The 14698-nt window shown below is 40.5% G+C and overlaps 1 protein-coding gene across 4 annotated transcripts in view; it reads left to right on the plus strand.

The window, feature by feature from the left end:
- STON1 (stonin 1) overlaps window positions 1-14494 on the plus strand; it is a 30218-nt gene extending 15724 nt beyond the window's left edge. For 2 of the 4 annotated variants that reach the window (XM_075925447.1, XM_025184136.2), the window contains 3 exons: window positions 3544-5517; window positions 8159-8361; window positions 10190-14494. In XM_075925447.1, coding sequence (XP_075781562.1) covers window positions 3544-5517; window positions 8159-8361; window positions 10190-10264 — 2252 coding nt within the window. In that variant the 3' untranslated portion in view covers window positions 10265-14494. Of the gene's footprint in view, window positions 1-1131; window positions 1191-2751; window positions 3024-3543; window positions 5518-8158; window positions 8362-10189 lie in introns of those variants that run through there. The other 2 variants (XM_075925448.1, XM_075925449.1) reach the window with 2 other exon arrangements.
- The last annotated feature ends 204 nt before the right edge of the window (window positions 14495-14698 follow it).

Consider the following 14698-nt stretch of genomic DNA (forward strand, 5'->3'; position numbering starts at 1 on the left):
AGGGTACCCTGGGAAGGGCTGGAGGCCCCCTATTTCGAAATAGCCCCTATGCTCTGTCTACACAGTGCCTATTTCAAAATAGCTATTTCAAAATAGGCACTATTCCTCGTAGAATGAGGTTTACCAATTTAAAATAAGCTTGTGTAGACGCTAGAAAAGTTATTTCGAAATAACTTTACTGTGTAGACATACTCTGAGGGATTTGGGTTTTTTTAGTTTGCAGAAGAAAAGAGTGAGGGGAGATTTGATAGCAGTCTTCAATTTTCTGTTGGGAGGTTCCAAAGAGGATGGAGAAAGACTGTTTACAGTAGTGACGGATGGCAGAACAAGGAGCAATGGTCTCAAGTTACAGTGGGGGAGGTCTACGTTGGATATTAGGAAAAACTATTTCTCTAGGAGGGTGGTGAAGTACTGGAATGGGTTACCTAGGGAGGTGGTGGAATCTCCATCCCTAGAGGTTTTTAAGTCTCGGCTTGACAAAGCCCTGGCTGGGTTGTTTTAGTTGGGATTGGTCCTGCCTTGGGGAGGGGCTGGACTTGGTGACCTCCTGAGGTCTCTTACAGCTCTATGATTCTATGAGTGGCATGGATAAAATGTCAGGGATTGTGTATTTTTATTTTCTGTAGTAACTAGCTAAATCTTAAACTTTATTACTGTAAGCAGTATTTATATTAAGCAGTTTTCTTACCCAAGTGGATGTTATTGTTCTTAATACACAGGCTTCTTCTTTAAGCCTGGACCAATCTCCTCAGTTGGTCTTCATTTTCTTAGCATTTATGCTGCTTCCAGAGTGTGGGGAAAAAGGGGAGGAAAGAAAGGCAATAGCATGATGCCACTCTCCCCTCTTTTTTATTTTTAGTTTATGTGTATAGAAGACACATGCCCACACATCTCCTAGTGAGTTTTTCTAAGTCACTGGATTAGGGTAGCCAGATGGTTTAACCAAAAATACCGATCTCCTGCCCCCCCAAAAAAAAACTACCGGGGAAAAAATTGTGTTGAGAAAAAAAAAGGGGAGAGACCAAAGTTGTTGAAGGGGGAAAAAAATTGACCCAGAGAATTAAGCTAAAAAAATAAAAGAAAACAGCATGGCCCCTTTAAGAACAGGCTGGGCTCTGCTTCTCCTAACAGGCAGCTGGCGGCCATCTTGTCTCCCTGCTCTGGGCCAGACAGCTCCCCTGCAGAACCAGGTAAGCGGGGGAGGGGAGCAGGACGGATATAGGGCAGGGCGAACGTGGCAAAGGGGGGGCCCCACGGAATTATGCTGCCCGGGGCCCCGCAAAACAGTCATCTGCCCCTGGAGGCGAGGACTGGGGGGGAGGGAGCTGGGCCTGGTTGCTGAGTGTGTGTAGGGTTGCCAAGTGTCCGGTATTGACCTGGACAGTCCAGTATTTTTGCCTTCTGTCTGGGAAAAAAATCAGAAAATACCGGACATTTTAGGTGTCAGGTATTTTTTAAAATTTTTACTGGACAGGAGGTGAAAATGCCGGACTGTCTGGGTCAATACCGGACACCTGTCAACCGTACACTGGATTGAGAAGACTCCATTGTGATTTTGTACAACTGTCATTGATTATAAATTCCTTGATTACAACTCTCCTGCTATTTAATGGTTGCTTAATCCTTAGATCACCACCCTTGTAGTAGAGACTCTCAAACTGACAGCATATTTCAGTAACAGCCATATAGCAAAATATAGCTTCATAGAGGCTAATGATATACATATTTGGACAGAACCATGTGCCATGAGTGAACAACTGGCTTGCAGAGGCAAGGCCATCCTTTCTATGCCTACTACAGCTCATTATACCCTGTCCTGCATCCCTAGTTCCCCCATTATGACCATTGGCCTCTGCTCAAGGCTAGCGCCTCTCCCCACAATGCTGGGCAATTGTGCAGCACCAGTTCCTCCCCCCCACTCTGGTCCCCAGAGTGGCCCCACCAGTAGCTGGAGCCTCAACCACCTGAGCAGCCTTCCTGGACAGCTGAATGACTCCACGTCATGGCCCTAGCTGTGCTCCAAAGATCAGAGCACCAGGCAGCTATGCTGTGGCCCCAGCCTTGCACTCTCTGGTTGGATACTGGGTGAGGCAACCCCAGTCTTTTTGGGAAGGCAATGCATTCCCTTCATTACCCTTCACCCTAGACAGAACAACAGATTTCATGGCTTCATATAATACCTTGCATGGCATACATAGTTATGAAATATCACAATCATATATGAATGATGAATATGAGAGTTATAGGATGCCATTTTGAGGTACTGTGTCCCACAAATGGTCTCCCTGCTTTTGGTTTTTGTGTCTTGCACAGTTGTGGCCCCCTGTGGTGAGGACAATTTCAGTGAAAGTCCTGTGAGACCTCTACCACTTCTCCTTTCATATGGCAAGAAAAGTGATTAACAATATTCAAATAACCAAATCCAGATTAGTGAGTTGAGCTGTAGCTTCGGGAGCAGCTTGATGTAAATCTGGGATGCTTCCAACAAATGATCAGAATCAAAAGCAGGTTATTTAGAAATAATGGGCTTGCTCTGTAGACCAGCACTCTGTTATTTTGAAATAACAGTTATTTTGAAACAAACGTGCAGTGTAGACATAGCCTATATTAAGAATGTTTTAAGTTTATAAAATCTAGCACTCAGAAGTTGACAGAAATGACAGAATTCAAGTTGTCTATCCAACCTTAAAATTTCCCCTTGTGATTATGTTGTGTGACAGTCTTTAATTTCATTATCCTTTTCTTCTATAGGAACCAAAAGCATTTGAGTTTGATTGTTTCTTCCTCCTCCTCCTCCATACTGCCTGTGCAGCATCTCCCTGGGCTCAGTCCTTCTCAGCCCCTTGTTGGAGCATGTGAATTGTTTTTGATACACAGCTCTTTGGGGGTGGATCAAGCTCAGTACAGATGGAATGTTCTTTCTGTCAGCCACAACGAAGTTCTGAAATATGTAAATGTATATTTTCAGAGATTTATTCCTCAGCCAAATTTGGATGAAATTTCAGAAACAAAAAAGGCTTAAGGTGAAAATCAAATTTCTTTCATATATGCAAAATAATCAAGATTTTTTTAACATGGGCAAAGCAATGTATTTTCTCCCTAGCCTCCATCTTGGAAACATTTTTGCTGAAACATTCCCAAAAAATTCATCAGGAGGCAGATACTCAGCATGGAAGATTTGTGCTCAGTTAATTTGCAATAGATAACAGAGCCTTATAGAGGAAAACATTAGGCAACCTTACTAATAGGTGTTTCTGTCACCTCCACTTAGAAATATGTGTGTATATATATCAAATGTTCAGAGCTGTCCACTAAGTTTGGGTCTCAGTGTGAGACAGCAATTGGAGATCTTTGAGTGGTATTCAGTACTTGAAAAATAAAGCCTTAGGTGACTCAAGTTGTACATCCAGAAATTTAGGAACCCAAAATTGGATGTTCATGAAAATGTAGGCACTATGAAATGTGAATGTTATGTTTTATTTAAAAAAAATTGCATTTTATTTCTGATCATGTCTGTTCTTATTTTGTGTTTATTTCTTACAGATGACTCAGAGGTGATACGTGCAAAAGTGTTTCAAGTTTGTTACTACAAGATGTGCTCCACAAATCCAGCAAACTGGGTCACTTTTGATGATGAACCCCTCTTTCAATCTCCTCAGAAATCAGTGGAAAATCATGATACCTGTAAAGCAAACAGTCTTAATTTCAATCTTGCTAATGCGCATGAATCATCAAATAGGTCATCTTCCTCAAGCAGCATTCCTTTTTCTTCTCCTAAAGTTGACTGCTACTCAAGTCCTGAACCTCCTAGTAACTCTTCACTTTCTACACCTACCAAAGACTATCCAGCATGTCTCTATATGCCCACATCAGGGATTCACATCCTTTGCCCTATTTCTGAATTGTCATCAAACATTAATCTTCACCCACCACCTGGCGCTCGTTCTTCCTCAGCTTCTCAGAAGCTGAACACTGCAGCTAATGATAATCCACATACGATTTTAGTCTCTAAAAAAGCAACCCCAGATGAAGTAAATCCTATTTGCCAACAAAACTCCAATAATTTAGAAGATCCATTGGAATCAGAACACTTCCAATATTTTCAGAATGACTGTGCTTTTTCAAATTTATTTTGGAAAGAAAGGTGTTCAACTAGCATGTCTCCCTACAATGATGACACACAAAGTAAAGATAAAAAGCTTTGTAGAAGTATTTGCCATCCTAAAGAAAAGGACACTTGCCATGATGAGAAGAGTTTCAATCAGGATTCCTTCAGTTATACCCGTGAAAGGCTTGAACATTTGCAAACTGATACTTTGGGAAGGCTGTCTGCCTCTAGCACACATGCATGGCATAATATCTTTTCTTTCATTCCACACAGTCTCTTCAGAAGCCAGAAAAAAGATGGTTGGCCTTTCATGCTGAGAATTCCTGAGAAAAAGAATATGATGTCATCTCGGCAATGGGGTCCTATTTATCTTAAAGTTGTACCTGGAGGCATTTTACAAATGTATTATGAGAAGGGCCTCGAAAAACCTTTCAAAGAATTCCAGCTCCAACCATACTATAAACTGTCAGAACCCAAGCTAGAAAACTGTAGTGTTTCAGGAAAAATCCATACCGTGAAGATTGAATATGTGTCTTATTCAGAAAAAAGAAAATACCATCCCAAAGCAGAAGTGATCCATGAACCAGAGGTGGAACAGATGCTAAAGTTGGGAACCATGGATTACAGTGACTTCACTAACTTCCTTGAAACAGTTGAGGAAGAGTTCATGAATCTTCCTGCCATTTGTAAACAAAAGAGAAATTATGAGGAACAAGAAATGATACTAGGAATAGTGGATAAGTTTTGGGGAAAAATCACTAAAGCAGAAGGAAAACTTGTAGAAAGTGCTGTCATCACACATATTTATTGTATGTGTTTTGTGAATGGCAATACTGAATGCTTTTTGACTTTAAATGATCTAGAGCTCCAGAAAAGAGATGAACAGTATTTTGACAAAGATCGGGAGAAGAAATGGATTCATATTCTTGATTACCATTTCCATAAGTGTGTCAAAACACAAGAATTTGAGCAATCCAGAATTATTAAGTTTACACCCCTGGACGCCTGTAGATTAGAACTAATGCGCTTCAAGACACTGTATAATGGACAAGAACTTCCATTTTCTTTAAAGGCTACTGTGGTTGTTCAGGGAGCATACATAGAACTTCAGGCTTTTATAAACATGTCTTCTACTTCTCTGATTCCTGTACATTTGCATTCCATGAAATATTGTGAAAATGTCATGATACACTTTCCAGTTCCTTTACAGTGGATCAAAGCACTTTGGACCATAAATCTCCAAAGACAGAAGTCTTTAAAAGCAAAAATGAACAGAAAAACATGTCTTGGTTCTCTAAATGAAATTGAATCTGATCCTGTAATTCAGGTCTCAATTGGAACAGCAAAATATGAAAGTGCCTATAGGGCTGTAGTGTGGAAGATAGACAGACTTCCGGATAAAAATTCAAGTAAATATATTCTGCATGATCAAAATAGTATTTTTTATAAAGTTCTTCTACTGGAGGAGCCTGATTCTTCTCTTATGCTGATCAGTTTTCCTTTATATTTTGGTACAAAGTCACTTCCTCCAACCAACAGCCTTCTCTGTTAGACCCTCCATCTCTCAAAAGTTTAAATTCTAAACTGGTTTTAAGAAACTCTTTAAAATAGTTCTTTTTCATTTTTAACTTTTATATCCTTTATCTGTAGCCCTTTATAAGCATGCTCATGGTTTAAAATAATTAGGATGATAAATGTTCCGTGTGTGTGTGTGTGTGTGTGTGTGTGTGTGTGTGTGTATGGGGAGATACTTGTAATGGAAATACAGAATAGACACATAAAAGAAGGACATTTTAAATTGCCTCAACCACGATGTGGACTGCATATGCACGGTCTACTCTTTGAAATATCTTTAAAATGTACTTTTTTTTTTTTTACAATAGCTCCTTTCTTACAAAGTGCTACACATTGAAGATGGGAGTAGAATAGACTGAATCACAATGTATTCTGTCTCTTAATAAATGTACTGATGACATTGGCAAAACAATGTACAAATAGATTTCTAGTAAATATACCTCCCCTCCTCACCCACCCACCAGAAGTGAAAAAAGTTAAATATGGACAATATTCTTGTTAGCTTATTTAGTTTGCCATATCCTATTGAAGCCTTTTTTACAGTTGGCCCAAAATATATCTTATACCAGCCACATAGAAGATTCTAGTAAGACAGTGGTTCCCAATCTTTTTGAGTATATGGACCCTTTTTCAATCTATTAAAATTGTATAGACACCACCCCTTGGGGGAGGAAAAAAAAGAAAAGGAAAAGAAAAGTAAGAATTGGGATGTAAGCAACTAATTGACCAGCTGCTCCCCCCTTGCTGCCTCTATCAAAAAGAGGCAGTAGGGGGGAGGGAAGGAGGGAGTCCTGGAGGGAGGGAGTCTTAAGAGCCGGTTCCCCCAGCTTCAGCTCCATGGGAGGGGACAGGGATGCAGCAGTGGCATTCCACCTTTGAAATGTACAAGAGTCCTCACAGGGACTCTTGTACATTTCAAAGCAGAAGTGCTGCATGGAGCCCGGGATCAGCAGGGCACTCCCTGCTGGCCCCTGCATCCATGCGGTGTTTCAATCTTTGAAATGCACAAGAGCCCCTAATGGTTCTCTTTTTCATTTCAAGGGAGGAACACAGGATGGCACTTCCACCTTTGAAATGTAGCAACAGCCAGGCCGGCTCTTGCTACATTTAAAAGCAGAAGCGCCCTTATTGAATAGTCAATGGAAATTCCATCGACTGTTTGATTAGTTGATTAAACTAATTTTAACATCCCTAAGTAAGAAAAGAAAAGTAAGGATCGGGCCCATAATGGTGGGCCCAATCCTTACTTTAAACTTTCCACAGACCCCTTGCAGTGTTGTTGCGGACCACTGGAGGTCTGTGAACCACAAGTTGGGAACCACTGTAGTAAGGTATGCAGGGTTGAGAAGTAATTTTCTACTGGAAGTACCTAACTTTTGGCTTTGATCTGTACTCATGATTTATGGTACCTCCCTGACATCCCCTTCCAGACTCTCTGCTTTTGACTATGTGCAAGAGTAATTGGGATTTGTGACAGGCACTCCCCTTCTCTACCTTTCCAGCCATTCAAACAATCTTTCTGCTTTCAGTGAGAGACCCCAAGGAAATGGAGGGGTGGCACTGAGCGAGGGACTGTTGAGCAGTTGGTAAGGGAAAAGAGATGGAGTTGCAACATTAGCAGTTGCTATGGGTGCTGAGGATGAAGCTCAGTTCAAGCTGTGAAAAAGGACTAGAGATGGAGAGAGATAGAATAATAGAAAACGAGGGTTGGAAGAGACCTCAGGAGGTCATCTAGTCCATCCCCGTGCTACAGCAGGACCAATCACAACTAAATCAACCCAGCCAGGGCTTTGTCAAGCCGAGACTTAAAAACCTCTAGGGATGGAGATGCCTCCACCTCCCTGGGTAACCCATTCCAGTGCTTCACCACCCTCCTAGTGAAATAGCTTTTCATAATATCCAACCTAGACCTCACCACTGTAACTTGAGAATCCTAGTTCATGTCAAATTTCATGCTAGATTGTGTACTCACCAAACTAAACCTCCTGAAAATATGTGTCTTTAGAGGAATGTCTGACTAAATGTGATTAATCAACAGCTCTACAAGTAATAGATATTCAAAACTAATGAGAGAAACTCTTTTTCCTGATGACGGGGATTACTTTTACAAAATAAAGGTCTCTTTGTTTCCCTTCTTCCTATTGTATATGGGACAAGTAAATCAGTTTTCCTTTGCCATCTGACAATGCATGGATGCTCCAAGTAATTGCTTTGACTACTTTTTTCCAAAAGTCCATTTTTGCTTTATGAATTGCTGATGAAGTTGTGAATATAGTGTACTATGTGGTGTAGACACTCACATGACAAATAATGCTAAGCACATAATCTTTTCCTTTACTGTCACATATATCTGGTTTTATCCTCCCTGTTTAGTGGCTGCCACTGAGAAATGTAAATTCATAAAAATGGAGAGAAAATACTTATATCTATTATAATTAATTCTATAATAATGAACTGTGATTTTTCCTTTCAAAGGCCCAGATCATCCACACAGTCTGTCTTACAAATTAGAACTTGGATCAGACCAGGAAATACCTTCCGACTGGTATCCATTTGCTACTGTACAGTTTGTCATGCTTGACACATGTGCCTCAGGGACTGAAGTAAAATCACTGGGCATAGAAAGTGATGTTCAACCCCAGAAACATTTGAACCAGAAAACTTACTACAGCTGCCAGGTATTCTTCACTTTGCTTTTTTCAGTCTTTTTGTCATAGCACGCTGTTTACAAAATATGTGTAGCACCCTACCAAATACATGGATATGAAAAACATGGCTTGGACTGTGAAATCGGACCTCCCCTGTGAAATGTAGCTATTGGAGGGGAAGGAGAAAAGGGCCATGGGTGCCTCAGTTTGGGACTCCTATCATTCACTGAGCTCCAGTTGCCAGTTCACTGGGCTGTGGGAGGACAGGACTACCTCTTCTCCTCCATGGCCACTCTTGGAGGGAGAACAAACCCAGATGGTATCTCCTCTGACTTCAGGAAGCTCTATGGCCACCCAACTCTGAAGGCAATGCAAAAGTAAGAGTGGAAATCCCTTTCTCCTTCCTCCCAACAGTTTTGTGAATCCCCCCATGCCTCTATTTTTTGGTTGGGACCCTTACAATTAAAAAACAGTGAAATTTCAGAGGTAAAAAGTCTGAAAACATGAAATTGACCAAAATGCACGGTGAATTTGGTAGGTTACTAAAGCCAGGTCTACACTACTGGGGAAAGTTGACCTAAGATATGCAACTCCAGGTATGAGACTAGTGTATCTGGAGTCAACGTACCTTAAGTTGAACTTCTGCAGTTCCCACATAGTGCTGTGCGTCTTATTCATCAGGCATAACAGACTCTCCTGTTGACTTCCCTTACTATTTGCGACCCAGTGGAGTACTGGGTACTATCAGCAGTCATGTTAGCCAGTCCTTACTAGACTCGCTAAAACAAACTCCAGGGGTATGTCTACACTACCCCGCTAGTTCGAACTAGCGGGGTAATGTATGCATACCGAACTTGCTAATGAAGCCCGGGATTTGAATTTCCCGGGCTTCATTAGCATAAAGCCAGCTCCGCCATTTTTAAAAGCCGGCTAGTGCGAACCCCGTGCCGCGCGGCTACACGCGGCACGGGCTAGATAGTTCGAACTACGTAGTTATTCCGAACTATCTGTACGCCTCGTGAAACGTGTAGCCGCGCGGCACGGGGTTCGCACTAGCCGGCTTTTAAAAATGGCGGAGCCGGCTTTATGCTAATGAAGCCCGGGAAATTCAAATCCCGGGCTTCATTAGCAAGTTCGGTATGCATACATTACCCCGCTAGTTTGAACTAGCGGGGTAGTGTAGACATACCCCAGGAGATTGAACTCTGGAGCGTTGATCTCAGGGTAAGTGAAGACAACCATTTAGTATGGCTTTGTCTGCACTTAACCAGTGTAAAGTGCAGCCGCAGCAACACTGGGAGAGATCTGTCCCAGCACGCTATGTAAACCAACTCTGCAAGGGAAGTAGCTAACAGTGCTGTGAGTGTGGCACCGCCCAGTGCTGTAGCCTGGTTCACACTAGTGCTTTACAGTGCTGTAACTTACTGTGCTCAGGGAGGTGTTTTTGTATCCCTGAGCCAGAAAGTTACAGTGCTGTAAAGTGCCAATGCAGACTTGGTCTAAGTGTGACTTACATTTTAGGCATATGATCTTGCATGTATTTATTGGCTTAATGGATTTGAATACAGTAATTATTTAATAAAAGAATATCCTTGAGCTGAACACATGATTTTTAAAGATAGGGCCTAAACCAGATTTACTAAATCAACTTCCCTTTTCCCCACCAAACAAATTTTGCGTGTGGCCGACTTGAAATCCATTGGATCTAGAATCCTATGTTTCAGGCCTCAACCTCTACAGTTTGATTCTGCACCACTGATGTCCTTGTCAAAAATCCCATCGACTTCAATAGTGCATGATCAGACTTCTACTACCTAATCATTTGCTAATGTTGTACATGTATATTTTCTAACCATAGATTGAAATTGAAAAGAAGTGGATCAGGCTTGATGGAGAAGACCCAGATAAGGCTAGCAACTGCCTAATGCAGTAAAAGGAACAAGAGCCACTGAAATACATGGTCATGTGTTCTTTAAATATGAAAGCAATGGAAGAAAGTGTTAGTGAGAATAAATTTCCACAGTAAATATTGGTAATTGTAAGGAAAAATGCAATTATCTAGAATATGGTAAATACAACAGCTGAAAATCCGATGTTCACAATGTTTGTAATGCTTCTAGGTCTGATACTGTAAATTGTTAGTCATTTAATTAGCCTTAATTTAAGCCCAGTATGAGATTACTGGTGTGAGTAAGGACTGATTGTATAGTTATAGGTTTGCAGGACACAGCCCTTAGTGTACAGATGTAATATATTTCTCTGCAAAATATCCATTACTTGTGTATTGTTTCATGCTCCATATTGAGAACTCATGCCACTATTCTAAAAAAATTAATGTCTGTTGACCATATGAATATTTAACATTAAAAACATCCAAAATGCTTATGCACAGGCCAGCATCTGAATACGGTGCAGCAGGATCAACTGCTTATTTGCTATTTGTTAATCTGATATGTTCCTCTCCATGTTGGTAACAACCCAATCATACACTTATTCCTCAATATAAGTTTCCACACAGAGTAAGATAACTTATTCAGAAATAACACTCCTAATTTTCTCCCTTTTTGGGCTGTAAATGATGTGCTCATTGTTTCTTCTAAAATTGTTCAATGCGATGTTCTCAGGCAAAAGGGCATGACAGTCTTGATTGAAACTGCCATACCAAAGTGAGGTTATATTATTTCAGTGCTTCCTAGAGTGACCCTAGGCTGACCCTCAGTTGACATAAATCAGTGGAGCTCCATTAAGTTCAATGCAACTGTGCCAATTTACACCAGCTGAGAATCTGGCCTTATGAGTTGTAAAGGTGGCTAATCACTCACTATCTTTGATTTTGGATGTTTTTCAAAACTCAACTTTCAGATATTAGTTTTCAACTAGAGCCTATACTATATTACTGCCTTGAACTGTCAGACAGAGGGGAATGCAAGTGAGAATTGTCCTTGCATTGCCAACTACAAGCGTTGGAACAAGAAGTATAAAAGGAAATAGTGGTTGTAATTTTTCAAAGAACAGTGTCAGATAGAGCTATTTCTTACACATCACAGTGTTAATCAAGTTTTGAATGTGTTAATTCAATGGTTTCCAGCCTGCGGTCCACAGACCCCTGGGGGTCTGGGATAGTATTGTAGGGGGTCCCACATGTGGAGCCTCTTGCAGTCAGCACGTCCTTCAACCCGCATTGCTTTCTGCAGCTCAGAAAGTAGCAGGGGTTGAAGAATCTGCTGGCTGCCAGCACGCAGCCTCTCAGCTGAGAGGCCCTGTGCTGGCAGCCAGCATGCCCTTCAGTCCATGCTGCTTCCTCAGCAGGCTGAGGGATGCTGTTTAGGAAGCAGCGTGGGCTGAGGGATGTGTTGGCTGCAGGCACAGCTATATTGTTTAGGGGTGTGTATAAAATTTTAATAAACTGAAAAGGGGTCTGCATCCTTGAAAAGGTTGGGATCTACTATGTTAACTGAAGCATCTTCCTGCCTTCTTTCATACTCTATCCCTTTTCGATCTATCAGTTTGTTGGACTATGAGGCTAGAAGAGAATCTCATTAATTCAATAAGCTGGGGGGTTTGCTATGGCTTCTTTAAAAGTATCCTTCCTTAGAACCTAAATTGTTTCAGAATAAAAACATAAAAAATACACTAAATTCACTTTATATTTTGTCACTGCTGTAACTCTAGGGAAATGGACTAGAAATTCAGAGAAGTATATTTCCCCAAAGTGGAAGTAGTAAAGATAGAGTGTGAAAAAACTATTAAAACAGAAGTCCATATCATAAACCCAGTTCAGGACAACTGACTTTATTCCTCAGTTTGAAGCTGAGACTGAAATGGATAATAAATTCTTCTCTACATCCCAAAGTATGTTTTAGGTGTACAACATTACATCTATTATGGTATTTTTAGCTACTTTATAAATCACATATTATTAGCTAATTGTGTTATAATTTCAAGTGAGCATTACATTGAAGTACAGTGTTGCAAACAGTTTCTCAGACGGTGCATACACATTTTGACTTGAAAAGCTATTAACACCTTCAAGTCATATTCATGTTTAAATAAAATTAATCCATTTGTCATGTTCATATTTAATTTTGGTTTAGTTAGTTTTCTGTTAAATTAAATGGCACAAGTATACTCTAGGACAGCATTTATTTGCTTGGCTTATTGAAACAGAATACTGCAATTCACATTGATCTGTTATAAACATTGAGCTACAATAAACATTAACCTCTTCCTGAACAGAAAGATATATGAAGCAAAATACACTTCCACCTAGGTCCATAGCATGGCCACCAGCACAACAAGTCATTCTCGTAAGGAGGTAACTTTGCTGAAGCTCTTTTGAACTGACCATGTCAACGTCAAGTTCAGAAACACTCCTAAGTCCCTCAAAGTTTGTCCCTTTCAGTGCAATGCCTTGACCATTAGTCCATTTTCTGCCTTTGCAGCTAGGAACTGCAGTTCTTTTTCTGGTCTCTGAATTCGCTACCCTTATCTTGGTTTGGCTACAGGGCCTTCCTCCTTCCTTCTGATCCTTGGCCTCTAGCACCTCATCTGTGATACCATCACAGACCTGATCAATGTTTGTCATATCATTTGCTTGCTATGCCAAATGATCTGTCTAAAAGGCAATGGGTAGCACTGGGGCTTCAACTAGCTTGGTCCTTCAGAACCAAACATACAGTTTTCCCTAGCTTAAACTGCCTGCAGCTATTCCATAAGTCTCCCTGTTGGTGATTTCACCTTGCATCTGCTATGGTGTAAAAGAGAATTGGGCCCTAAATTTCTAGTTGATCCATTCATAACAAAAGATCAATATATACAGCCTTGTGCATCACAAAATCTTGGATCTACAGCTGGAGCCTGTGAGTCTCCCCATTGACTTTGATAAGAATGGGATTGGGATCTTGCTAAATTAGTTCCAAATTAATATATCTATGTGGAAAGAAATGTAGTCTGCTTCATGAAAAGTTATTACATTTTAAATCTGATCATTAATTCAGCCAAAGGCTAAACAGTTTCAAATTGATGGTTATATTTATATACAATGTTTTAGAATAGGGGTGGGCAACAAGTTTTTCAAGAATGTTAAGTGGTCATGGGCTGCAATTTTATATTAAGGGAGCAGATGTGGGGTCTGGGATGAAGTTTGGGTGTGAGAAAGGATTCTGACCTCGGCAGGCATGTCGGAGGTGGGACAGGGTGCTGGAGTGCACTTGGTCCAGAAGGATGTTCTGACCTAAGGCAGGAATGTAGGAGGGGGTACAGAATCTAGGAGGGAGTTTGGGTGCAGGGTTGGGTGTAGAAGGGGCGTGAGGTGAGGGTATTGGCCCTGGCCGGGAGGTGCTTAACATTGCTGTCAGCTAGGTGCCACCTCAGTGGGACACTCATGCTATGGTGGTTCCATACTGTTCAAAGCCCCCTGGTTACTGCTGGCAAACAGGTCTCTGTGTGCCCCTTGCGGAAAAGGGGACACCAGATCTCCGTGTGTTGCTTGCACCTGCAAGCATTGCGCTTGCAACTCCTATTGGCCAGAAACCATTGTTAATGTAAATCTTTGACAAAATGGGAGCTGGGTTTGGGTTTATAACAAAAAATAGTATTTATGGACAAAGAAATGCACAGCAGAACATTCTTGGTGCTTGTAAATAAGCAGGATATCCATGTAGCCACCCTCTAATAACTGTAGAAGGTTCTCTATCTGCCATTGCTGTTGCCCTTTCTAGAGAGGAATATGACAATACATTCCATTTAAGTGTAGTGCCAAGCATATTTGTTGCATATTTCTAGATTATGCAACATTAACTGTTCAAAGCTGATAAACATTTGCACAAAAAATATATATGCTTTCAGGTATTCCTTTTAGTTAAGCCAACTTGACATGACATAATACTCAAGTTATATAGTAACTGGTATGGAAAGTACCAGTTTCCATTTATCTGTATTTGTCTTTGTCTACCAACAGCTATAACTAATTACTGATATTAGGCAAGATTCAGCTATCATTTTTATACTTTCTAAATCACTACAAATCAGTATTATGCTTAATTCAGAATTTAATTTTGTTCTGTCAGTATGAATGCAAAACAAATCAAGCTGATAATCTTATAACAAAATATTGTACATTGCATATTAACTTTCTAAAATTAAAGTTCTATTTCAAACTGTTTCCCTTAATTGAATATTTGTATCAAGTTGGTTTTATATTTAATAGAATTAAAATCAATAGTTCTGTTTATTACTATGTATAACACTTTATCATTCAGAGGATTTCACACTGCATGAATGAGTAAAGGACTATTCCTACTAAGATTTTAAATACTGCTGGGTAAACTGATCACTGGGTAGCTGGACTTTTAACACTATATGCTAA

The sequence above is a fragment of the Pelodiscus sinensis genome, chromosome 3 (genome assembly GCF_049634645.1).
Source record: "Pelodiscus sinensis isolate JC-2024 chromosome 3, ASM4963464v1, whole genome shotgun sequence".
In the NCBI taxonomy this organism is placed as follows: domain Eukaryota; kingdom Metazoa; phylum Chordata; order Testudines; family Trionychidae; genus Pelodiscus; species Pelodiscus sinensis.